The sequence below is a fragment of the Dipodomys merriami genome, unplaced genomic scaffold (genome assembly GCF_024711535.1).
Source record: "Dipodomys merriami isolate MVZ:Mamm:240054 unplaced genomic scaffold, mDipMer1.0.p SCAF_62, whole genome shotgun sequence".
Lineage (NCBI taxonomy): Eukaryota > Metazoa > Chordata > Mammalia > Rodentia > Heteromyidae > Dipodomys > Dipodomys merriami.
The window spans coordinates 6,127,155-6,153,533 of record NW_027206202.1 but is presented as its reverse complement, the minus strand read 5'-3'; the positions used below and the strand labels follow the sequence as shown (position 1 = coordinate 6,153,533).

Genomic DNA, 26,379 nt, shown 5'->3' with positions numbered 1-26,379 from the left:
AGTAAGTCAGTACGTGCTTGTTGAGGACCCTTAGACAGATAGGAGGCAGAACTTAGCTGAACAGATCCAGAGAACCGGATCTGACAAGAAACAAAGATTATTCCATAGAGAACCAACCACCAGCTTCCCCTAGCCTGAGACTCATAGACAGGTGGGAAGTAGGGATGGTTATGGAATGAGGGAAGGCTCCAGGTGCATCTGACTCAGCTTGTTGGGGTGAGGAGGCATTGGATGTACTTGGCTTTCTCCAGTTGATCCTGAATTAGAAGTTCGGATTTAAAAAAAAAAAATTGAGGAGCATCCAGGCACTGTGATTCATGCCTGTAATCCTAGAGACTTAGGAGGCTGAGACCTAAGGAACGTGGCTCAAAGCCAGCCTGGGCAAGAAAGTCCATGAAACTCATCTTCAATTAACAACCAAAAACGCTGGAAGTGGAGCTGTGGCTCAAGTGGTAGAGCACTACCCTTGAACAAAAAAGCTCAGGGACAGTGCCCAGGCCTGAGCTGAAGCCTCATGATACTCCCCATACCCCGCACACACACAGGAGAAGCTAAGTCATTGACCAAATCCTGGTCAATCCTGTTTGGAGTGGCAGCCATGTATGTCTGCATGTCCAGTCACAAGGTGAGTGGCCCTTGAACAGTCGAGCCACATCTGGGTCATCAAATGGGCATGGGGGTGAGCGGAGTTATTTTTTCAATTGCTGTTATAAAGATGATGTACAGAGAGGTTACAGTCAAGTAATGAGTGCATTTCTTTTTGCTTAATGCGGGATGAGTGGTTTTTACAGCACAGCCAACTCAGAGCATAGACAACCCCTGTGCACCTGCTCCCTAGGCAAGGAGAACTTTTGCACCAGTGTGTGTGTGTGTGTGTGTGTGTGTGTGTGTGTGTGTGTGCACCAGCCAGGACTAGGGCTTGAACTCAGGGCCTTGTGCTCTTGCCTGGCTTTGTTGCTCAAGGCTGGCACTCTACCAATGAGGCACAGCTCTACTTCTGGCTTTTTGCTGCTTAATTGGAGCTGAGAGTCTCACGGTCTTTCCTGCCCTCAGAACTCAACCTCCTATGTAGCTAGAATTACAGGCATGAGGCACCAATGCCCAGCTTTTACACTGTCTTAAGTTGGGCAAGACTTGACACATGAGGGAGACTGAGGCCTGTGCGCTCCCTTTCCTCTTTTCTGTCTTACTGAATTCTGTCCTTCAGAGGCTGCAGCGGACCCACACGTCAGCTTTGCAAGATTCTGAAGATTGGCTTTCGACTCACAGTTTAAAGCTTGAGAAACTCACCCTGGCTGACCTGATAGGACAGGGCACGGCCATGCTGTAAGTCTGATCCCCTGTTCCCCATGGCTGCAAGTAACACCCAGCCCCGGTTTGCAACCGCACTCACAAAGCTTTGTGTTCTCAGGGAGGAGGGGGGCAAGATGACAGAGAAGACGAACTTCTCTCCCCAGACCATCTGCCATTTCGAGTCAAGGCTTTCAGAGTAAGTGCTTCGCAACATCCTGCCAACACCCAGAGCTCAGGAATGGTCCCATGTCCCCACCTGGATAGAACTAGGCTCAAACAGCATCTCAGTGAAAAGGGGAAGGGCTCACCCCTCCTGGAGTCCCAGTCTGCCCCTTTCACAGATCAGTGCCTTATGCCTTTTTGAAAAATCCACAGCCTTAGGCTGGAATGTAGCTCAGTGGCAAAGTGCTTGCCTAGCAAGTACAACGTCCTGGGTTCGATTACCCAGTACCAAAAAAAAAGTATACAATTAAAAAACAAAATTCAGAACCCTATTGGGACCCACTGGCTGTCAGTGGTGCATACCTGTAATCCTACCTACTCGGCAGGTTGAGATTGGAGGATCAAGGTTAAAAGTCAACCCAGACAGAGTCTCTCCCCTGTGAGACTCTCCCCCCCCCAAAAAAAGAAATTAAACACACACACACACACACACACACACACACACACACACACACACACACACACACACACACACCAGAAGTGGGGCTGTGGCTCAAATGGTAAAGTACTATCTCTGAGCTTTTTTGCTCAGGGTTAGCACCCAGGCCCTGAGTTCAATCCCTAGCACTGGCACATTCATACATACATAAATATGTGCATACATACATAAATCCACAGTCCCTTTGGATGTATACTGAAAAGCTGTGCCTTTATTTGGTAATTTTCTTTGTTCTTTCTTTCTTGCTTTTTTGACAAGCCTTCACACTTGCTAGGCTGCAGCTCTGTCACTTGAGTCACGTCCCCAATCCCTGTTTTTTGCTCTGCTGGACCAACCTTAAACAATAAACCTACTACTAACACCTCCTGCATATCTGGGATCAGAGGCATGCATCACCAGGCATAGTTTACTGATTGAAATTGAGTCTCCACAACTTTTCATCTGGGCTGCCCTTGAGCTGAGATCCCTCTATCTCTGCCTCACAAGTAGCCAGGATTACAGGTATGAATCACCATGCCAGCATTTGATGTTTAATGGCTTTACAGTGACTACTTTTCTTTGTGCTAATACTGGACTTGAACTGAGGGACTAGGAGCTATCTTGGAGCTTTTTCACTGAAGGCTGACACTCTTCCATTTGAGCCACATCCATTTCTTGTTTTTTGCTCTTTTTTTCTTTCTGGATGGTTAATTGGAGATAAGAATTTCATGGACTTTCCTATCCAGGCTGGCTTCAGATCAAGATCCTTAGATCTCAGCCTTCTGAGTAGCTAGGATTACAGGCATGAGCCGCTGGTACCTGGCTAAGATTGACTACTTTCAATGTCAAATTGACATTGGGTTCATACCTTTGCAAACATATGCATGTCACTAGTGTGTAAATATGTACACTCTTGCTCACAGACGTGTGTTCTGAGATCTGTCTTTAAGCTGGTGTCCCAGCTGTAGCAAACTGTGGTCCATAATTAACTGTTTACCTGAGGCTTCCTGAAAGGTTATGATAATAATTAATAGCTAACATTTATTAACATTTTTTATTAATGCCTCAGAAATCTGGCTGAGGGCTGCATGCATCATCTTCTTTGGCAGCTTCCAAAAGCACATTGTAAGTAATTTAACCAACAGTCACTAAAAGATCAACATAGAAAGACTGATCGCCAAGTTTACCAAACCTCATTGAACTATAAATTTGACTGAAAGTATTTTGGATTTGAAAATTAAATGACTTTTAAAGAATTCTGTAACATTGAACTTGATTTTATTTACTTATTTATTTTTTATTGGCTAGTTCTAGGACTTGAACTCAGGGCCTGGGCACTGCCCCTGAGCTTCTGTTTGCTCAAGGCTAGCACTCTACCACTTGAGCCACAGCGCTACTCCTGGCTTTTTATGTTTATGTGGTACTGAGGAATGGAACCAAGGGCTTCGTGCATGCTAGACAACCACTCTACCACTAAGCTACATTCCCAGCTCTTCACTTGATTTTAATTGTGAACTTAGCATTTCACATCTATTCAGATCCCTTGGTAAATTGATTTTCAGTATATTGAACTTTTGGCAAATTAGCTCAGATAGAATCCAATTATTAGCTTCAGGTTGAAGGTGATGAAACTCTGGGGCTGAGTTTTTTGTTGTTGTTTTGTTTTTTGGTCCAGTCGTGGGGCCTGAACTCTGGGCCTGGGCACTATCCCTCAGCTCTTCAGCTCAAGGCTAGTGTTCTACCACTTGAGCCACAGCACCACTTCCGGCTTTTTCTGCTTATGTGGTGCTGAGGAATCGAACCCAGGGCCTCAGGCATGCAAGGCAAGCGCTCTACCACTGAGCCACCTTCCCAGCCCCTGAGTTTTATTTCTTTAAAAAATTTATTTAAGGGGCTGGGAAGGTGGCTCAGTCAGAAGTGTCGCTGTGGCTCAAGTGGTAGACTGCTAGTCTTGAGCTGAAGAGCTGAGGGACAGCGCCCAGGCCCAGAGTTCAGGCCCCACAACCGGACCCAAAAAAAAAATTATTTAAAAAATAATCTGTTTTGGAACTGGTGGTGTGATTCAAGTGGTAGAGCACCACTACGGAACAAAATGACAAGTAAGAGTTCAAGGACCTGAGCTCAAACCTCAGCGCATGCACACATGCACACACACACACACACACACACACACACACACACACACACACATCTCTTTTAGGGTTATACTAAGTAGCCCAACTGACGATGAGCTTACAATTATTCTGCCTCAGCCTCCTTAGTGCTAAGATTACAGACATGTACCACTATGCCTAACAAACTGTATATATGTGAGTGTATACACACATGCCAGTCTTGGGGCTTGAATTCAGAGCCTGGGCTCTGTCCCTTAACTTTCTCACTCAAAGCTAGTGCTCTAGGGCTGGGAAGGTGGCTCAGTGGTAGAGCACTTGCCTTGCATGCATGAGGTCCTGTGTTCGATTCCTCAGCACCACATAAGAAAAAAGCCGGAAGTGGTACTGTGGCTCAAGTGGTAGAGCACTAGCCTTGAGCTGAAGAACTGAGGGACAGTGCCCAGGCCCAGAGTTCAGGCCCCACGACCAGACCCCAAGAAAAAAAAAAAAAGCTAGTGCTCTACCACTAGAACCTTATCTCCACTTTTGGTTTTTTAATAGATAATGGAGATGAGAGTCTCATGGACTTTCCTGACTGAGCTGGCATCAACCCATGATCCTCAGATCTCAGCCTCCTGAGTAGCCAGGATGTGAGCCATGGGCATTAAATTTCTTTTTAAGGCTTTGGGATATTATAACTCTTTTGTATAACTACTTAAGGGCAATAATAACACTAATAAAAAGACAAAATGTAGCAAAGAGAAAGCTAGTACTGAATAACACTAATAAAAAGACAAAATGTAGCAAAGAGAAAGCTAGTACTGAATTCCAACACAAGTGGGTCTCCCTTAGAACTCCCTTGACTCCCCACCCTGCCATTTCATACCCAGAATGCCACCTGCCCTCAGTGCCTTCACGTCACTTAAACTCCAATGACCCGGCCCTGACCTTGAGGCCCAGACACATGCGGCTGCACCAGTAGTCATTGCAATAGCTGGCTTTGTTCTAAGTGAAGTTCAAGAAGTTCCCCAGGCAGGGCTGGAGGTTTGACAAGCAAAGGCCCAGACTTCAATCGCTAGTACTACAAAACAAGTTCCTCTGGCTGGTGTTTTATTTGTTTGTTTGTTTGGAAACTGATCTTTTTGTTAATTGATCCAGTAAGGAGCTGCTGCTACTCTGCCTAATCTCTAATTAATCACAAAAAAGCTGCAAGTAGGTGTGGCTAAGTGGTAGAGCTCTGGTCTTGAGCAAAAGAAGCTCAGGGACAGTACCCAGGCCCTGAGTTCTAGCCCCAGGACTGGCACAAAACAAAATACACAGATCTGAACAAAGACAAGCATGCCCTTTCTGTTCCTCACAATACATGTCCCCACCCTCCCACTGTCACCTGATGGTGACACTTAGCAAAGCAGCATCTGCACACTCTGTCCCTTTCCTGATTCCCTTCCAGACTGTATTGGCGGGTGTAGCTTTGCTATGAAGTTTTCTCTTTGATAGATTTTTGTTTTACATATTCTCCCAAGGCCTTAAAAATTAACAAAAAAAATCCAGCCAAGCATGGTTGTACATGTCTGTAATCCCAGTATCCATGAAGCTCAGGCAAGATTACAAATCTGAGACTAGCCTGAGCTACACAGTAATAGCTGGGTGTCAGTGGCTCACACCTGTAATCCTAGCTACTCAAGAGACTGAGATCTGAGGATGGAGGTTCAAAGCCAGCCGGGGCAGGAAAGTCTATGAGACTCTTATCTCTAATAAACTACTCAGAAAATGGGAAGTAGCACTGTGGCTCAAGTGGTAGAGCGTTAGCCTTGAGCTGAAGTGCTGAGGGACAGCGTCAGGCCCAGAGTTCAAGCCCCATGACCAACAAATAATAATAATAATAGTAATAATAACAACAACAACAAATTAAAATAAATAAAAATGGAAAAAAATCCCATGATGGCTTCCCTTCACGAGTAGCTGCATTCAGTGTGACCCTGACTCAGTGACTGGTTTTTCCAATGTTTCCACAGTACCCTCGAGTGCTACCAGCAGAGGCTGCGCTGGCTCATGGAGGACAGCAAGAAGGTAATTCTGAGATGCCACAAAAGAAATTTTGTAGCCACCATAAATGAAAAGCCTAGGCCTAGCAATATAGATCTCTTTGTCTCTCTGGGTTTTGTTATTGTTGCTGGGTTTTTTGTTTGTTTGTTTTTGGTTAGTTGTGGGGCTTGAACTCAGGGACTGGACGCTGTCCCTGAGCTCTTTATTCAAGGCTCGCAACTCTATTACTTTGAGCCAGAGCACCACTTCTGGTTTTTTGGTGGTTCATTGGGGAGAAGAGTTTCACAAACTTTCTTGCCCAAGCTGGCTTTGAACAGCAATCCTCAGATCTCAGCCTCCTGAGTGGCTAGGATTACAGGCGTGAGCCACCCACGCCAGGCTGTTGTTCGTTGTTTTTTGTTTGTTTGCTTGCTTGCTTTTAGTTTTTTCTCAGGATGGCTACCCCCACCCCCAAGCTTAGGAAAATGGTTCCCCAGCTGCTCTGAAGCATGCATGTTACCAATTGGACAGCTCTCTACTTTGCACACTCCCTGCCAAAGTGCTGGGATTGACTCTCATTGGAATCCTAGGGACAGTCACTATAGATAAGGTGGAAAGCAAGCTCACTGACAAAGCCTGAGACCAGTGCTCCCTCCTGAAGAAAACAGGTCGGGGAAAGGAGACTGGGTAAGCACTCCCAAACATCCTGGCTGAGGACACACATGACTTCACATGGAAAGCCACAAGCTATTTCTAGAAGAAGGAGAGCCTTCTCTGTGTCTGGCTGTGTATCTGCAGGAGACAGAGCAGGGCTTAGAAGCAGGCAGCAAAGAGACCAAAGCAGGACAAACCACAGGCATAGTTTTCTTGACGTAATTTCCTTTTCTTTTTTATGTTACTTGCCAAGATTTGAGGACACCACTAATATTTCATTTCCATGTCTTTCAAGCATTTTATTTATTTATTTGCCAGTATTGGAGCTTGAACTCAAGGCCTTGGTGCTGTCCATGAGCTTTTGGGCTCAAAGTTAGCAATCTACCACTTGAACCACAGATCCACTTCTGGCTTTTTGGTGGCTAACTTGTGACAAATATCCTACAGAATTTTTGTACCTGAACTGGCTTCAAGCCTGGATCTCAGATCCTCCTGAGTAGCTAGAATGACAGAGGAGCTAGATGGTAGAGGAGCCTCGTCTCTGATTCCCTCTTATCTACTTCCCTGTTTCTTTCTTTCCTTCTTTCTTTCTTTCCTTCATTCTTTCTTTCCTTCTTTCTTTCTTTCCTTCTTTCTTTCTTTCCTTCTTTCCTTCTTCCTTCCTTCCTTCCTTCCTTCCTTCCTTTCTTTCTTTCTTTCTTTCTTTTCTTTCTTTCTTTCTTTCTTTCTTTCTTTCTTTCTTTCTTTCTTTCTTCTTCCTGCCAGTTCTGGGGCTTGAACTCAGGGCCTGTGCACTGTCCCTGAGTTTCTTTTTGCTCAAGGTTATCACTCTATCATTTGAGCCACAGCACCATTTTTGGCTTTTTCTGTGTATGTGGTGCTGAGGAATCGAACCCAGGGCCTCATGCATGCTAGGCAAGCACTCTACCACTGAGCCACCTTCCCAGCTCCCCAACTGTTTCTTTTTTCTTTTTTTTTTTGTCAGTCGTGGGGCTTGAACTCTGGGCTTGGGTGCTGTCCTTGCACTCTTCAGCTCAAGGCGAGTTCTCTACCACAGTGCCACTTCCGGTTTTCTAGTGGTTTATTGGAGATAAGAGTCTCATGGACTTTCCTGCCCAGGCTGCCTTTGAACCACGATCCTCAGAGCTCAGCCTCCTGAGTAGCTAGGATTACAGGCATAAGCCACCAGCGTCTGGCCCCCCAACTGTTTCTATGAGATAAAGTTCCAGAATTTTAATGGCTACATGTAAAGGAATGCATGTTTTTTCATTGCAAAGATTATAGAGTTCTTTTTTTTTTTTAGTTAGTTTTTTTGTGTGTGTGTGTGAAAATACCGTATAGAGGGGTTACAATTACTTGGGCAAAGTGATGAGTAGATTTCTTATCAAGTATTGTTGCCTCCTCTGTTTCCCCTTCCCATCCCTTCTATCTGCCCCCCCCAAGTTCTTTTTTTTTAATAAGTTTTTATTGTAAAAATACTGTACAGAGTGGTTACAGTTACATGAGCAAGGTAATGAGTACATTTCCTATCAAGCATTGTTGCCTCCTCCTTTGCTTTTCCCCTACCATCCCTTCCCTCCCACCTCCACAACTACATTCCCCCTCCTTACACAAGATTATAGAATTCTAATGGTAACTGTTTAATTTTTTTAAGTGACTGGGAATGTGGCTTAGTGGTAGAGTGCTTGCCTAGCATGCATGAAGCCCTGGGTTCAATTCCTCAGTACCACATACACAGAAAAAGCTGGAAGTGGCACTGTGGCTCAAGTGGTTGAGTGCTAGTCTTGAGCTAAAGAAACTTAGGGATAGTGCCCAGGCCCTGAGTTCAAGCCCAAGATTGGCCTAAATAAATAAATAAAACAAATAGAACTGGCTCTAAATGTTAACTTATTCTACTCTCTGAAGATTGGCGATGCTCTTGGGAGCCTTGGATCCAGCTTGATGCTGAAGTCTATCAGACACTGACTGTGATAAGCTCCTATCTAGCTCTGAGCAAAGCAAAGGCTCTGCCTTCCTCAACTGTGGTAGAGCCAAACAACCAAGGAGTGAATCCACAAATCCTGTACTGTGAGGAAAAATCAAGTGAAAATCATGTGCAGAGAATCCACTGAAAAGGAGGACTATTTAAGTTGGATGGTCAAGAAAACTATTCTCAGGAAGGGACATAAGACAGAAGAATGAAAGAATGAAAGGAAGGAAGGAAGGAAGGAAAGAGGGAAGGAAGGAAGGAATCATGTCTGTAATCCTAGATATTCAGGAGGCTGAGATCTGAGGATCCTAGTTCTAAGTCAACCCAGGCAGTCAAATCCTAATCTTTACTTAACTAGCAAAAAGGTGGAACTGGAGCTGTGGCTCAAGTAGTAAAACACCAATGTTGATCAAAAAAGCTAAGTGAGAGCATAAGCCCCAGAGTTCAAGCTCCAGCACTGCCATGGGTGGGGCAGGGCGGGGTGTGGAATGGAGAGGTAGTAGCTCACACCTGCAATCCTAAACTACTTGGGAGGCTGCGATCCGAGGGTCTAGATTTGAAGCCAACCAAACAGGAAAGTCTATGAGGCTTAATCTCCAATTAACCATCAGAAAGCTAGAAGTGGAGCTGTGGCTCAAAGGACAAAGTGCCAGCCTTGAACAAAAAAGCTCAGGGATAATGCCCAGGCCCTGAGTTCAAGCTATTATACCTGCATACACACACACACACACACACACACACACACACACACACACACACACACACTAAAATAGGGCTGCAAAGAAATTAGCAAAATAAACGGATACAATCATATCTAATTTTTTTTTCTCACAAACGAGGCTCTCCTTGTCTCTCTGTCTTTGTCTATCTCTCCGTCTCTCTTTCTCCCCTTTATTCGCCTTTTTTTGTGCTGGTCTTGGCACTTGAACTTAGGTCCTGGGCACTGTCCTTGTGCATTTTTTGCTCAAGGCTACCACTTGAGCCACAGCTCCACTTCCAGCTTTTCTGGTAGTTTATTGAAGATAGTCTCACAGACTTTCCAGCCTGGGCTGGTTTTGAACCAGGCTATGGAGCAGCTAGATGACAGGCATGACCACTGGTGGAATGAAGAAATTTCAAATAATAGGCTTTACACCTAGAACTGAACTGCGGACATCAAGACTTTGCTTATTCTCCTCAGAAGTAGGGCTTCCCCAGTCTGTAGCAGGTGGGTGCTGGCTGGGCTGGTTGCTCCTAATGCCGCCTTTGGTTTCAGGCCTTTGGCATCATCAGGGGAACCAAAGTGGCCCTCCTCATCGATGAGTCCATGTTCAACAGCAGCCCTCGCAAAGAAGAATTCCAGAGTGACCTCATGGTGAGTCTCTGGCCCAGGAAGGACCTGGAACCACTCCAACCACTCCTAGGCTGCTTTGCTTTGCTTTGCTTTGCTTTGCCTTCCCTTCCTTCCTTCCTTCCTTCCTTCCTTCCTTCCTTCCTTCCTTCCTTCCTTCCTTCCCTCCCTCCCTCCCTCCCTCCCTCCCTCCCTCCCTTCCTCCATCCTTCCTTCCTTCCTTCCTTCCTTCTTTCCTTCCTTCCTTCCTTCCTTCCTTCCCTCCCTCCCTCCCTCCCTCCTCCCTCCCTTCCTCCCTCCTTCCTTCCTTCCTTCCTTCCTTCCCTCCCTCCCTCCTTCCCTCCCTTCCTCCCTCCTTCCTTCCTTCCTTCCTTCCTTCCTTCCTTTTGTTCCTTTCTTGAACCAGTCCTGGGGCTTGAACTCTGGGCCTGGGCACTGTCCCTGAGCTCTTGTTTTTGCTCAAGGTTGGAGCTCTATCACTTGAGTCACAGCTCTACTTCCAGCTTTTTTGGTGGTTCATTGGAGATAAGAGTCCCAGGAACTTTCCTGCTTGAGTAGCTGGGATTACAGGAGTGAGCCACCAGGCACCCAGCCTTAAGCTGCTTTGTTTGCAGCAGGTGTGAAATAGCTGATTTATGAAGGACATTCACACTTTTTTAGAACCTATATTATTAGAAGTATGTGGAATTCTGGGGGAACCCTCCCCCCAGGAGTGTGAACTTCTAACATTTACACCCCACAGTGTGAGGAGTAAGACTGATTCCAGCCCCACCTGTGCAGCACAAGACTCCTGGCTTGTGTTCTCTGGACAGAGTTGCTACTCTAGTATTTCTGTCAGATCTGGCACAGAAAAGCTCAGAATTCTAACCAGAAAACTGGAATCAAATCTCAGGTGCCAGTGGTTCATGCCTTGTAACCCTAGCTACTCAGAAGGCTGAGATCTGAGGATCACTGGTTGAAGCCAGCCCAGGCAGGAAAGTCCATGAGACTCTTATCTCCAATTACCCACTGGAAAAAAAAAGGCAGAAGTGGAACTGTGGCTCAAGTGGTAGAGCATTAGCCTTGAACACAGTAGCTCAAGGACAGTGTCCAGGCCCTGCGTTCAAGTCCCAGGACTGGCACACACAATTCAGCCATCTCTTACTCTCCTAATCTCTCGGGACCTTTGTTAAATGGAGACAGAGACAACGGCTGCCTGATGGGACTGTTATGAGTGTGGAAGGTGTTTGTGCAAATGGAGTGCTCACTGCTACATCTGGAAGAGTCTTGGGAGATGCCTAGGGTTGGGGGAAGGGGTCCACAGCAGCAATGTCTTCTTGTATTTTACAAAGGTCAGGTGCTTGTAGTTCACCCCTATAAGCCTAGCTATGCAGAAAGCTGCACTCTGATGATCCCAGTACAAAGCCAGCCCAGACAAATAAATTCCAGAGACTCTTATCTGCAACTAACCAGCAAAAAGCCAGAAGTCGAGGTGTGGCCCAAGTGGTAGAGCACCAGCCTCAAGCAAATAAAGAAAATTTAAGGGATAGTATGAGGTCCTAAGTTCAAGTCCCAGTCTCACAGGCGCACGCGCGCACACACACACACACACATATACAGGTCTGTCTGGTGCAAAGTGAGCCAGTTGTCAAGCCTTGTCCCTGGTTCTGGGTCATTTGGTTCCTAGGCTTCAAACACAGCACCTGCTGAGGTGGGTCATCAGGATGCCACCTCAGAAGCAGATGTCAGCTTGGGCCAGCCACTAAGCTGAAATACGAGGTTCCTATTTATATTATTATTATTATTATTATTATTATTATTATTATTATTTTGATCATGGGGCTTTAAACTCAGGGCATGGACACTGTCCCCGAACTTTCTTTTCTTTTTCTTTCTTTCTTTTTTTTTTTTTTTGTGGGTCGTGGGGCTTGAACTCTGGGCCTGGGCGCTGTCCTTCAGCTCTTCAGCTCAAGGCTAGTGCTCTACTACTTGAGCCACAGTGCCACTTCTGGCTTTTTCTGTTTATGTGGTGCTGGCTGAGGAATGGAATCCAGGCCTCATGCATGCTAGGCAAGCACTCTACCACCGAGCCACCTTCCCAGCCCCTGTCCCTGAGCTTTTTAATCAAGGCTAGCACCCTGCCCCTTTGAGCCACAGCTCCACTTCTGGTTTTTGGGTGGTTCATTGAAAATAAGAATCTCATGGACTTTCCAGCCAGGGCTGACTCTGACACACAATCCTCAGATCTCAGCCTCCTGAATAGTTAGGATTACAGGCATGAGCAACTAGCACCTGGCTAGACCACTATTTGAGCTCTATTTAGCTCACACCCAGCCCAGATGAGAGGCTACAATCAACTTCCCTGAGCCACTTCTGTCCTTCTGTCTGCAGAGGCTCATTGATGAGCAGCTGAGCTTCAAGGAGAAGCTTTATGCCCTGTCCTTTAGTGCCAGCACCAGGTCTCTCTGGCCACACCCTGTGAATGTCAGCGCCTCCAGGTGAGTGGCTCCACCTCTTCTGGGCACAGCATGCTGATGATGCCAGTCCCAGTGGATAAAAGTGGACCGAGTGACAGCTCACAAAAGCAGACACAAGCAGCCATGGCACAAAGACAGTCACCCTACACAGTCCCCAGAATGAAAGACCACACAGCCACGAGTCCAAGACACACACACACACACACACACACAGATACACACACACACACACACACACACACACACACACACACACCAGTTCTGGGGCTTAAACTCAAGGCCTGGGCACTGTCCCTTGAGTTATGCTTAAGACTAGAGCTTTACTACTTGAACCATGCCTCTACATCTGGCTTTTTGGTGGTTAATTGAAGATCAGCATCTTATGGACTTTACTGCTCAGGCTGGCTTCAAGCATTGATCCTCAGATCTCAACCTCCTAAGTAGCTAGGATTACAGGCATGAGCCACTGGCACCCAGTCAAAGATAATTTTATTACTACAAAAAAATAACACATGCATGTTTTCAAAGACTTAAAACGATATGAAGGATAATTAACATTGAATGAGTATCTCTCACTGCTGTATTCTTCCTCCCAATAGTTGTTTCCTAATCTAGATATGGTGGTGCATACCTATAATCCCAGCATGTGGGAAGGGTGAAGCACAAGAGTCAGAAGTTTGAGGAGGACAGTGCCTACATTTTTCATCTCTATCAGAATCTACCTCACTTGTAATGATTGCATAGTATTCCACCACATAGATGTTCTTTAGCTGGAAGAATCTAGATTGTGGAGTCATTTTTTTTTGAGAGGGGACAAAAAGATGAGTAAGAATTTCACTTGGGCTGGGAATGTGGCTTAGTGGTAGAGTGCTTACCTAGCATGCATGAAGCCCTGGGTTCGATTCCTCAGTACCACATAAACAGAAGAAGCCAGATATGACTGTGTGGCTCAAGTGGTAGAGTGCTAGCCTTGAGCAAAAGAAGGTCAGGGACAGTGCCTAGGCCCTGAGTTCAAGCTCCAGGACTGACACACTAAAAGAAAGAAAAAAAATTCACTTATTGTGATCTGTAAAATTTTTTCCTTCCTTCTTTTCCTCGCTCACCTCCTACCTCCCTTCTTTCCATGCACCTCCTCTGACTTTTTTACTCACAGCTAGCTCTCTACCACTTGAACCATGCCTCCAGCCCATGTTTTGGCTGGTTAATTGGAGATGAAGTCCCTTGAACTTTTCTGACTGGGCTAGCTTTTTTCTTTTTTTTTTTTTCATCATGGGTCTTGAACTCTGGGCCTGGGCGCTGTCCCCCAACTCTTCAGCTCAAGGCTAGCGCTCTACCACTTGAGCCACAGCACCACTTCTGGTTTCTGGTGGTTAATTGGAGATAAGAGTTTCACAGACTTTCCCTGCTCAAGCTGGCTTTTGAACCTCAATCTCTCAGATTTCAGCCTCCTATGTAGCTAGGATTAAGGTGTAAACCCAGCTTAGAATTTTGCTTTGCATAAGAGAGCATCCTTGATCACTCACCAGGAGGTAGGTACCACACTCACCACTTTACATGTCCAATCCTATTTAATAGAATAGCATTGCAACAGGACTAGTAATACCACTTCGTTGATGAAAAGCAACTCAGACTGGATTTCAAAGCTCAGAGCAGACCCCAGAAAAATCCAAGCAGAAACTAAGAAGGCTCTGATTTCGGTGTGTTTGACCTTGAAATCATCTTGAGATCATCTGGCTAAGGCCAGACTTCCTGGGCTTCCATGTCATTTCTCTGTGTCATATCTCTGCCACATTGCTATTATTTACCCTGTGCCACTTGTACTAGTACTAGTTTTTCTCTATCGCTATTTATTATTATTAAAGGAAATTATCTATCATAACCGTAATTGAGAAGCCCTTAATCACTCACCATAATTAGGAAGTAGCCATAAAAATAAGTCTGGTGCCAGTGGTTTACACCTGTAATCCTAGCTACTCAGGAGGCTGAGATCTGAGGATCAAGGTTTGAAGTCAACCCAGGCAGGAAAGTCTGTGAGACTTTTATCTTCAATTCGTGAGCAAAAACCTTGAAGTAGAGTTTTGGCTTAACTGGCACAACACTAGCTTTGAGTGAAAATGCTCAGGGACAATGCCCAGACCCTGAGTTAAAGCCCCAGGATCAGCACACACACACAAAAATTAAACATACAGACATACATAAATGAAATTGAATGCAAGGCAATGATGTTAAATTGAGCTTGAAACTTACTGGCTAGAGAATTCATCAGGCCTAGGATTGGTTTCTCTGTTCACAAGATTGATATGGATCACCCCTGTAATCTTAGCTACTCAGGAGGATGAGATCTGAGGATCAACATTTGAAGCCAGCAGGAAAGTCTGTGAGACTCTTAGCTCCAATTAACCAGCAAGAAGCCAGTAGTGGAGCCTGGGCTCAAGTGGTAGAGTGAAAAATCTTAGGGTCAGTGCCCAGGCCCTGAGGTTCTCACAGATCCAGGCTGGCTTCAAACCATGATTCTCAAATCACAGCCTCCTAAGTAGCTATGATTCCAGGCTTTTCTTGTTCACCATGGCCTTAGTAGAAATAACCTACAGCTCATGTGTATGATCCATACAGTCAAGGCATGGAGTGGGCTGCCTGATCTAGGCTTGTGGTGTCCATTCCATGAGGTTTGTACAATGAAAATGTTGTATAAGACATCTCTCAGAATGTGGGATGTGATGGTAACAAGGTTGCTAGGCTAGTCTCTGTCCAGCCTCCAGGAACTCAAGCTCTGGGTGGAGAATCTACAGCCTGAGGAAGGCAGCAATTTGCTATATGCCCTGAAGAAAATCTTCACTGTACAAGGGCTGAATTCTCTGGTGACCATAATAGGAAGCTGGTAGGTCTTATTTCTTCTCTTTTTTTTTTTTTTTTCCGGTCATGGGACTTGAACTTGGGGCCTAGGCACTGTACCTGAGCATTTTTGCTCAAACTGAATACTCTACCACTTTCAGCCAAGCTCCACTTCTGGTTTTCTGGTGGTTAATTGGAAATAGGAGTCTCAGGAACTTTTCTGCCTGGGCTGACTTTGAACTATGATCCTCAGATCTCAGCCTCCTGCGTAGCTAGGATTACAGGAGTGAGCCACCGGCACCCAGCAAGGTCTCATTTCTTACTTAGCAGGTTAACAGAAGGGGGAAGGAGAACCAAACTTTTGTTTTATTTCATTTATTTACTTATTATTTTTGTGTCATTACTGAGGCTTGAATTCAGAGCCTGGACACTATCTCTGAACTTTTTCACTCAATGCTAGTGCTCTAGCATTTGAGTCACAGCTCCAGGCTTTTTGCTCCTGCATTAGGAAGTAGCCCACACTGGCTTTGAACCAAGGTCCTCAGATATCAGCTTCCTGAGTAGCTAGGATTAGAGGCGTGAGCCACTGGTATTTGGCCACTTCCAGCTTTTTGGTGATTAATTGGAAATAAGACTCTCATGAAGTTTCCTACCGGAGCTGTCATCACACTGTGATCTTTAGATCTCAGTCTCTTGAGTTGCTGGGATTGTAGAAGCACTTAGTGCCGGGCAAAATTTTTATTCTAGAAGCAATCACCAAGCATAACTTGACACACACAAGAGATAAGGATGGAGCATAGACACTTTTCTGCAGCAGCCACACCTGTAGTCCCCGAGCCCTGTGTTTTACACAGGTTACCTGGGACCTATAGAGCCAGCTAGGAATCAATAGCTATTCCCTGGGAATTAGCAGTTTGCTCTGGAATGTTCTCAAAGTGGGAAGCTCACTTCTCTCCTCTCCTCTTCCCAGTCCAGATCAGCCTTCTGAAATCCTGTGTGATTATATCCAGCAGTCCTCCGCAGGGCGGGACATCTTCATCCACATCATCACCTACAGATGTGATGATCAGGTGCCCACGGTAAGTGCCGGACGCCCTCCCAGGTTTCCCTTGGATGTGGCAACAGGGAACTGGATGGGTGGGCCTTTAAAACTCCAGGCAGATGCCAGGTGTTGGTGGCTCACATCTGTCACCCAAGCTACTCAGGAGGCTGAGATCTGAGAATTGTGGTTCAAAGCCAGTCCGGGCAGGAATGTCTGTGAGATTCTTACCTCCGATAAACCTCCCAGAATCCTGAAGTGGGGCTGTGGTTCAAACAGTAGAGCAAAAAAGCTCAGAGACAGCATGCCAGATCCTGAATTCAAGCCCCAGGACAAGCACAAAAGAGAAAAAAACAAAGAAAGAAATGCCGGGCACCGGTGGCTTACACCTGTAATCCTAGCTACTCAGGAGGCTGAGGTCTGAGGATTGTGGTTCAAAGCCAGACTGGGCAGGGAAAGTCTGTGAGACTCTTATCTCCAATAAATCACTCAGAAAACTGGAAGTGGTGCTGTGGCTCAAGTGGTAGAGCGCTAGCCTTGGGCTGAAGAGCTGAGAGACAGTGCCCAGGCCCAGAATTCAAACCCAACCACTGACAAAAAAGGAAGGAAGGAAAGAAGGAAGGAAGGAAGGAAGGAAGGAAGGAAGGAAGGAAGGAAGGAAGGAAGGAAAAAAGAGAAATTAAGAAAGAAAGAAGGAATGAAAGAAAGAAAGAAAGAAAGAGCTCCATGCAGGACAGGACCTGCCTTTCCAGCACCAATTCTGTGGGGGAAATGGGGAGCCTTGGAGAGTTGGGAGCTGGTGGAATGTAGGTGTGCCCTTAGTAAGGCCGACTCTGTCACTGTCCCCACAGGCTATCCTGAAGAGCCTCACAGAAGCACTGGGGGGCTACTACCATAGCTACAGTCCCGAGACGGAGGTAAGCCCTCAGCCAACACTCTGGCCCTCTGCCTGCTGGGCTGGAACAAACCATGCCCTACACCTGCTTCCTCCTTCCTCCCCCATCTCACGCTCAAGACATGGGCACAGGTAAAGTCAGATTACAATGATGTGATGGGAAGGCCCAGGATAGGTTGAAGACAGTGGCCACGAGTTGACCGTAAGCTTGGGAGTCTAAAGGCCTCCCATTGCCTTGTTGGGGAATCCTCAGTCACTACCCAGTTGGCATGCTACAGACCCAAGCTGCCTCTGTGCCCACTGCAGCCTCAAGTATGAAACAATTGTCTCCCCAAGATGGAGTTCCTATTACTGCGAGGGACCCACAAATAGGACATAATGAGCCCATCCACTTCAGATGAAATCATCTGCTATGTCTTTGTCTTCACTGACAGCTAAATATCATTGACCCCCATGTTTCTTCCCTGTGGAAGTAACAGCAAATGTGCAGATCTTTTGACAGATTAAGGATTCAATCATGCCAAGTGTGGTGGTTTACACCTGTAATCCCACTGGTCAGGAGACTAAGACAGGAGGATGACATGTTCAAGCCCAATCTGGGATATACATAGTGACCCAAAAACCCCACAAAGATAGGTGGTGAATACAGCCATAATAATACTCAATGTACATAGGTGAAAACTGAACTTGGGGACTTGAGGGCGACTCTGATCAAGATGCATTGTGTGTAAAACAAATGGCAGGTTGAATGAAAACCCCTTTGTACAACTAGTTGAGGAAAACAATACAAATTTAAAGAAATAAAATGTTTAAGTCAGGCGCTGGTGGCTCATACCTGTCATTCTAGCTACTTAGTAGGTCTGAGACCTGAGGATCATGGTTCAAAGCAGCCTGGGCAAAAAAGTCCATGAGACTTTTGTCTCCAATGAACCACCAGAAAACTGGAAGTAGATCTGTGGCTCAAATGACAGAGCACTAGCCTTGAGCAAAAAAGCTCAGGGATAGCACCCAGGCCCTGAGTTCAAGATCCATGAGTGATAAATAAAACAATAAAAAGTTAAAAAGCCCGGTACCAGTGTCTCATGCCTTTAATCCTAACTACTCAGACGGTGGAGATCTGAGGATTGTGGTTGAAAATCAGCCAAGCAGGAAAGTGCAGGAAGCTCTTATTTTCAATTACCAGCGTCCCCTCCCCAAAACAAAGCCAGAAGTGGAGCTGTGGCTCAACTGGGAGAGAGCTAACCTTGAATGAAAAAGCTAAGGGACAGCACTCAGGAACTCAGGAGTTCAATCCCTAGTACTGGCATACATATCCAAAAAAAAAGAACAACATATATTCTATTTGCAAGCTCTTTCTAGCACATCAGATCCCAGTTTCTGACCTTGGGTTTGAACAGATTGCCCCTCACCTGTAGGAATTAACTTAGCTGTTTGCTCTTTCTGGCTTTGGCCATTGCTGTTATAGCCAAATGATTTCTGTAGGTTCATTGATCTCCCTCTCCCCCCACTTTTCAGCTCTACACTAGTCAGGATGTGAATGAGCTCCTGGAAGAAATTCAGAAGGCCCAAAGCCTCCTGAGCCATGTGCAAGCCCTGCGCCAGAGCGGTCCCTGCGAGGAGCTGGCCTGTGTCATGAAGCAGGTAGATGGTGTGTGAAGGGCCTTTCTGTTCCCTGCCACAGGACTTGGAGATTTAACCTCAGTTCTTCACTTTACACCTGTGGACAAGGAGAGACTAGGCTAGATCAAGCCCACGTGGCTTCGTGTAGGAGAGACATTAGAGAGGAATCTGTCAACCTCTCTGGAAATTCCAGAAATCTTCAGAGAAAGGGATAAGGTTGATGGGGGGAAAAGACTGGGTGTGTGGCAGAGAACTTGCTAGCTCTATGATATTCTGTAATGAGAGTTTTCTAACTTAATTTAGATCTCCACCGAGATTGCAAAAGGACACCTCACAAGTCTTTTGCCTAAACCCCCAAAGCATGAAGCTCCTCTCACAATTGAATTCCCAAACTTGGACAAGACCTCTGCAGAATGGCTCAAGGTCAATGGTCTGAAAGGTAAATCCTGAAGGAGGGATGATTCCCAGGACAACAGGTAGGCCAACTAAAAAGACTGGAACCTTTGGGGGCTTCTTAGCCAATGCCTGAATTCCACTATTTTTTTTCTTCAGGTACTAGGGCTTGGGGCCTGGGTACTATCCCTTAACTTTTTTTGTTCAACATTTGCTCAACGGTTCCATCAGTGGAAATAAGAGTCTCATAAACTTTCCTGCCCAGGCTGGTTTCGAACCTTGATCCTAGATCTCAGCCTCCTGAATAGCTAGGATTACAGGCGTAAGCCACCAGTGCCCAACACACTGTTTCTTTCTTTCTTTGTTTATTTTCAGCCAAGAAGTTGAGCCTTTATCAGGTGCTGGCCCCCAACGCATTCTCTCCTGTAGAAGAATTTGTGCCCATCCTCCAGAAAACAGTATCATCAACTATCCACCAGGTAAAATTTATAGTCACAGTTCTCTCCTACCATCGGCAGGGCTGCTTTGCACATAGCCTTATGTGAGTACAGGCTGAGACAATCATAAGGCAGAACCAAGTTAATGTGGGCCCGAAAGCCTGGCAGGATGCAGAATCACCACTCAGGACTCAAGAATTCATCAAATCAAATGTACAGAGTTAGAGATGGGGTTCAGTACCAGTGCCACTTAGCATGCACAAGGCCCGGGTTTGATATATAGCACCAAAACAAAAACAAACAAAAAATCTACTCTAATAGCTGGTTTTCAAAGACCTGGAAATGAAAGGTAGTCAATGAGGCAAGAGGGAATATATTAGGCAGCACAGTACCTCCAAAGTTTCCTCCAGCCCACTCAGGTAAGACATAGTTGATATTATGTCCTTGCTCTGCCTAACACAGACATCTATGATTACCCAACAGTAGGCTCATGCAGTGAGCATATTGCCCAAGTGTGAGTCCTCCAAGAGAAAAGGTTCTCTTCAACTCTGTATCCCCCCATGTCTGCTGCACAGAAGCAGTCAATGAATGCATACTGGATGGCTGAGTGGATGAGTGGGTAGATGGGAGGAAGAGAGGGTGGGAATTATGGATGGGTGAATGAATGGAAATATTGATAAATGAATGGAAATATAGATGGGTGGGTGGGTGGGTGGATGGATGATAAGGTAGAGGTATGCATGTATGTATGAATGGATGGATGGACAGATGGGAATGCTGATTGATAAATAGAAATGTAGGTGGATGGATGGATAGAAATGAAGAGAGGAAAGGAAAAATAAAAAAGAAGGAAGCAATGACAGGTGGATAGAAATGTTGAATAAATGAAACTGAAGATAGGTCAGGATAGATGGAGGATGGAAGAAAGGATATGTAAACAGATGGAAGGGAGGTAGGAAAAAGAAAAGAATGAGAGATGGTAGAAACATTGAAGAATGAGTGAGAATGAAGGTGGATGGATGGATGGATGGATGGGTGGATGGATGTATATATGAACAGATAGAAAGATGGAAGGGAGGGCTGGGAAGGTGGCTCAGTGGTAGAGCGCTTGCCTTGCATGCCTGAGGCCCTGGGTTTGATTCCTCAGCACCACATAAGCAAAAAGAAAAAAGCCGGAAGTGGTGCAGTAGCTCAAGTGGTAGAGTGCTATCCTTGAGCTGAAGAGCTGAGGGACAGCGCCTAGGCCCAGAGTTCAAACCCCACAACCGGACCCAAAAAAAAAGAAAGAAAGATGGAAGGGAAGATGGAAAGATGGATAATAGAAAGGGATAAAGACAAAATTATGAGAGTAAAAGTTAAATTGTAAATGGAGCTGCAAGCCTTGAACAAAAAAGCCTAGGGACAGTGCCCAGTTCCCCCTCGCCCCCCCCCCCACATACAAAATGAAAGGATGGAAGAAGTTGAAGGAAGGTTACTAGATAAATAGAAAGTTCTATGGAAAGGCAAGCAAGAGGAGTGGCAGCTGGATGGCTCCATCAGTGGGTAGATGAGATGGAAGCTTGCTGGCAAATGGAAGAACAGGAATGGATACATTGGAATCCTGCGTCCCTGTGGGCCTTGCTGGCTTCTCAGCATCAGGAAGCAGTGGCTAGTATGACTCCGCTTTATTACCTCCACCCCTAACCATATCATAAGGCCTTGAGGGGAGGGGCTCAGAGGTGGCTCCCAGGAAGGAGCTAGACTTGCTGTCAGTCATGCTTCATTCAGTGGATCCATTTCCCAAAGGTAGCCTGCTATAGGCTTCACACAAGTCAATGACACACTGCGGGAGAGGCTGGGGATAAGGAAATCCAACCCTGGATGTGCTCTGAGCCTGTTTCTCTCCCATGCATCTTAAGGCAAAAAGCCAGTGACTAAAACAAAACAAACAAACAAAAAACCCTTAGGATCCAGGTGCTAATGGCTCATGCCTGTAGTCCTAGCTACTCAGAAGGCTGAGATCTGAGGATCACAGTTCCAAAACAGCCAGGGCAGAAATGTTTGTGAGCCTCTTATTTCCAATTAAGAGCCAGAAAGAAAGAGCCAGAAGTGGAGCTGTGGTTCAAATGGTAGAACACACCAGTCTAGAAGGAAAAAGCTGAGCAAGAGCATGAAGACCTGAGTTCAAGGTCCAGTACCAGCACAAATGCAATTAACTAATTAATCTAAACTTTTGCTCCTTCTCCATATGTGCCTCTGGTCACCTGCTTCCTGTCCTGCTCAACCCTGAACTCAGAAGGCAATGGTACAATTTGAATGGCATGATGGGACAGTGAAAAATATCCACGTGGACCCGCCCTTCCTCTATGAATACCAGGTGAGGGATGGATGCCATTCATCTGGAATATGGGGTGCAGGAATGGACTAAGGGCTGTGGTGGTGCCAAGCCATTGATTGATACCCTGTTAGAGTCTCCGAGCTTCACAAGCACCTGCCTTAGTAGAGTACTGGATACTCACATATGACCCTCCCTTTCCTAGTCTCATGGCAGAACTGCTCATGACATAGAAGAATAGGCAGACGTGTCTTCTGTTTGGGCACCCAGGCATATGACATGGCCATTCTGCAAGCCCACTGGAGTGTCTGCCCCTCTGTCCCTCCCTCTGAGCTGTTCCCCTTAGAACAATGACCTTCAGGAGGCTGAGATCTAAGGATTGTGGTTCGGAGTCACCCAGGGTTGGCTATTTTTTTTTTTTTTTTGGTGGTCATGGGGCTTGAACTCTGGGCTTGGGCGCTGTCCTTGCACTCTTCGGTTTAAGGCAAGCACTCTACCGTTTGAGCCACAGCGCCACTTCTGGTTTTCTAGGGCTTTATTGGAGATAGGAGACTCACAGACTTTCCTGCCGGGGCTGGCTTTAAACCATGATCCTCAGATCTCAGCCTCCTGAGTAGCTAGAATTACAGGTGTGAGCCACCCGTGCCCAGCCTCCAGGGTTGGCTCTTATCTCCAGCCTTTGAGACTATTTTGTCAGCCATGGAGCTTGAACTCAGGGCCTGGGCTCCGTCCCTGAGCTCTTTAGCTCACGACTAGTACTCTACCACATTGAGCCACAGCTCCACCAGTTTTCTGGTGGTTAATTGGAAAGTCTCATGGACTTTCTTGCCTGGGCTGGCTTCAAACCATGATCCTCAGATCTCAGTCTCCTGAGTAGCTAGGATTACAGACATGGGCCACCAGCATACTTCTTTCTTTGAGACTTTTATCTCCAATTAACTACCAAAAACAGCCAGAAGTAGAGCTGTGGCTCAAGTGGTAAGGCACTAGCCTTGAGGGAAAAAACAAAACAAAACAACTCGAGGACAGTGCCCACCCCCTGAGTTCAAGGCCCAGGACATGTGTGTGTGTGTGTGTGTGTGTGTGTGTGTGTGTGTATGTGTCACAGCAACAATGACTCCTGATGGTTCCTATTCTTCAGAAGCAGCTTGGTAGAGCTGTACGCATGTACGAGAGGCGGGTCGAGTGGCTCTCCCTGGCCAGCAGAAGAATTTGGGGCACCCTCTGTGAAAAAAGGTACCTTCTCCAAGACGGCTCCTTCCTCCATGGGTCTGCAGGAAGACCCAAGGATTATCCACTCATGATTCCCTGTTGGCAGCCACATACACCACTGCTTGGTGGGGAGTAGAGATCAACAGCCTCTGAACAGAATAATAACTATAGAGGAAAGAGAGGACAGGCCATTGCCATCATTATTGTCACCTTCAGAGTCGTCAGCATGTCACTCAGGATTCTTTTCATTTTCCCCTTTGGTGCTGGTACTGGGGCTTGGACTCAGGGCCTGCATACTTTCCCTTAGCTTTTTTGTTCAAGGCTGGTACTCTACCTCTTGAGCCATACCCCCACTTCCAATATTTAAGTGGTTAATTGGAGATAAGAGTTTCATGGGGACTTTTCTGCTTGGGCTGGCTTTGAACTGTGATCCTCAGATCTCAACCTCCTGAGTAGCCAGGATTACAGGCGTGAGCCACGGGTGGCTAGCCTTCGGACAGATTTGATGGCTGTCTTCAGTCATGTCTGGAGCCTGACTTCAGCCATGTCAGGAATCCGTCTTTTAGCTCTGCTTACTTCTCTGAGTGCTTTGTCTGCAGGTAGGTCCTTCCCTCAGGATGACATGGTGGCTGACTACAGCCTGAGAACTACTTTTTACTACCATAGCTCTCTAGCCAGGGAGACGCAATGCTCTGATTGTCCAGGGCCAAATGCCCAGCCCTGAAGCCTGGCTTGGGGTCAGCTTTACCCAGCTCAAATGGACTGATAGAGACAGAGGTGTTTCCTAAAGGAAAATGAGGTCACAGTTGAAGGAAGAGGTAATAGATGATAAGTAGAATGAGACAACTCTCAAACTGAGACTGGAGCTGGGTGCTGATAGCTTACACCTACAATCCTAATTACTCAGGAGACTGAGATCTGAGGATTGTGGTTCAAAGCTAGCCTGAAAGTGGGGGTCTGGTTCAAGGGGTAGAGTGCTAGCCTTGAGCAAAAGAAGCTCAGGGACAGCACCCAGGGCCCTGAGTTCAAGCCTCAGGACCAGCACACAATATGAGAGAGAGAGAGAGAGAGAGACAGAGAGGAACAGAGAATATAGAGAGGAGATTTAAAGTAGTAAAATTAGAGGGAGACAGAATAGGGCTGGCTGGATCTGGGGCAGGAGAACTTAAAGATAAAAATGAGAGCTGGGCGCTGGTGGCTCACCCCTGTAATCCTAGCTACTTACAAGGTTGAGCTCTGAGGGTTGAAAATTCAAAACCTGCCCAGTCAGAAAAGTCAAAAGGCCAGAAGTAGCCAGGTGTGATGGGTCTCATCTAATTCCAGCTTAGTCAGGAGGCTGAGATCTGAAGATGGAGGTTCAAAGCCAGCCCAGGCAGGAAAGCCTATGAGATTCTTACCCAGTTAATCACTAAAAAGCCACAACTGGAGCTGTGGCTCAAGAGGTAGACTAGTAGCCTAGAGGGGGAAAAGAAAGATTAAGGATAATGCCCTGGCCCAGACCCTGAGTTAAAGCCCCAGGACCAGCATATACACACAAAGCCAGAGTGGAGGTGTGACTCAAGTGATAAAGTTATTACCTGCAGCAAAATAAAAGCTAAAGGACAGTGCTTAGATCATGAGTTCAAACCCCAGTACCAGCACACACACACACACACACACACACACACACACACACACACACACACACACACACACACACACACACACACACACACACACACACACACACAATCATAATGTGCCTATACCCAGCTGTTAAGCCAGGTCTCCGCCACAAGTCTTCATTCCATTATAGAAAGTTCCTGGGCCAGAATGTGCCACAACCCCCTCTATAGTCTACTGTTGACCTTAGACCCCACCACCACCACCACCAAATTAAAGATTTGGCCAGCTGTAAATTTGGCCTGTAAAAATCTACCCCCACACCCTCCACCCCAGTCCCTGGAAAACACTTTAAATAGTAAAATGGAACGAAATGAAGGTTATCTGAGCGATTCAGTTCTCCGCTTGAAGCTTGTGTTTCTGTTTTAGGGTGGTGATACTGCTGGACGTCTCGGTGACCAATTCCATGTACATTATTCATATCCAGCACTCACTGCGGCTGCTGCTGGAGGAGCAGCTGTCCAATAAGGACTGCTTCAACCTCATTGCGTAGGTGCTCCTGAGCTTCCGGTGGGGCGGGGAGGGACCGAGGGATCCAACACCTGCTGGGCTGGGCTGGGCTGGGCTGTGGCTAACCCCAAGGTAGGCAGACCACAGATACTGACATCCCACCCACCCAGCAGTCCAAGAAGGCCAATCACTTTATCTGATTGAGGTGATCTTGTTTGGGCCATTGAATAATTAAGTGATAGCAAGAGTGTCTCGCTGGGGTGAAGGTAGTTAAGTGGCCCCAAAACACAGTACTCTATCAGCTAGGATAATGTAACTCAGCCCATTGCCCCATTTGGCTTCCAAGCAAATAAACAAAAAGATGGCTTCAGCCAGGCCTGAGTCTTGAGCATTTAGAGTGGTCTAGCAGACCACAAAATTTCAACCATCTGGGATTCTCATTTCTAAATTTAAATAAAAATTGAAGATATATACGTTTACATTCTATGTATGTATGTATGCATGTATCTATCTATCTATCTAATTTTTAAACTATAAAGATTTTTATGTGCATGCCATTTACCAGGACTTGAATCCAGGCCCTCAAGTTCTTGCTTGGCTTTTTTGCTCAAGGCTAGCACTATACCACTTAAGCCATACCTCTGCTTCCAGCTTTTGGGTGATTAATTGGAGAGAAGAATCTCACAGACTGTTCTATCTAGGTTGGCTTTGGACTATGCCTCAGATCTCATCCTCCTGAATAGCTAGGACTACAGGCATGAACCACCAGTACTGGGCTGTACTATATGTTTTTATAAATTACTGCATATATTATTTGGGGTTTTTTTTTTGGGGGGGGTCCAGTTGTGGGGCCTGAAATCTGGGCCTGGGCGCTGTCCCTCAGCTCTTCAGCTCAAAGCTAGCACTCTACCACTTGAGCCACACCACCACTTCCGGCTTTTTCTGTTTATGTGGTGCTGAGGAATCGAACCCAGGGCCTCATGTATGCAAGGCAAGCGCTCTACCACTGAGCCACCTTCCCAGCTCTGCATATATTATTTTAAAATTACATTTTATATATGATTT

General features: G+C 46.1%; 1 protein-coding gene across 2 annotated transcripts in view; it reads left to right on the top strand.

Annotated features, from left to right (window-relative positions):
• The window catches only part of Vwa3a (von Willebrand factor A domain containing 3A), a 62,624-nt gene that overhangs the window by 6,387 nt on the left and 29,858 nt on the right, over positions 1–26,379 (top strand). For both annotated transcript variants that reach the window (XM_070004363.1, XM_070004364.1), the window contains exons 5-18: positions 1,208–1,326; positions 1,412–1,489; positions 6,042–6,096; positions 9,930–10,028; positions 12,375–12,481; positions 15,213–15,338; positions 16,263–16,371; positions 17,183–17,248; positions 18,742–18,867; positions 19,150–19,285; positions 19,615–19,718; positions 21,952–22,032; positions 23,132–23,226; positions 25,234–25,353. In XM_070004363.1, coding sequence (XP_069860464.1) covers positions 1,208–1,326; positions 1,412–1,489; positions 6,042–6,096; positions 9,930–10,028; positions 12,375–12,481; positions 15,213–15,338; positions 16,263–16,371; positions 17,183–17,248; positions 18,742–18,867; positions 19,150–19,285; positions 19,615–19,718; positions 21,952–22,032; positions 23,132–23,226; positions 25,234–25,353 — 1,421 coding nt within the window. The remainder of the gene's footprint in view (positions 1–1,207; positions 1,327–1,411; positions 1,490–6,041; positions 6,097–9,929; positions 10,029–12,374; positions 12,482–15,212; positions 15,339–16,262; positions 16,372–17,182; positions 17,249–18,741; positions 18,868–19,149; positions 19,286–19,614; positions 19,719–21,951; positions 22,033–23,131; positions 23,227–25,233; positions 25,354–26,379) is intronic.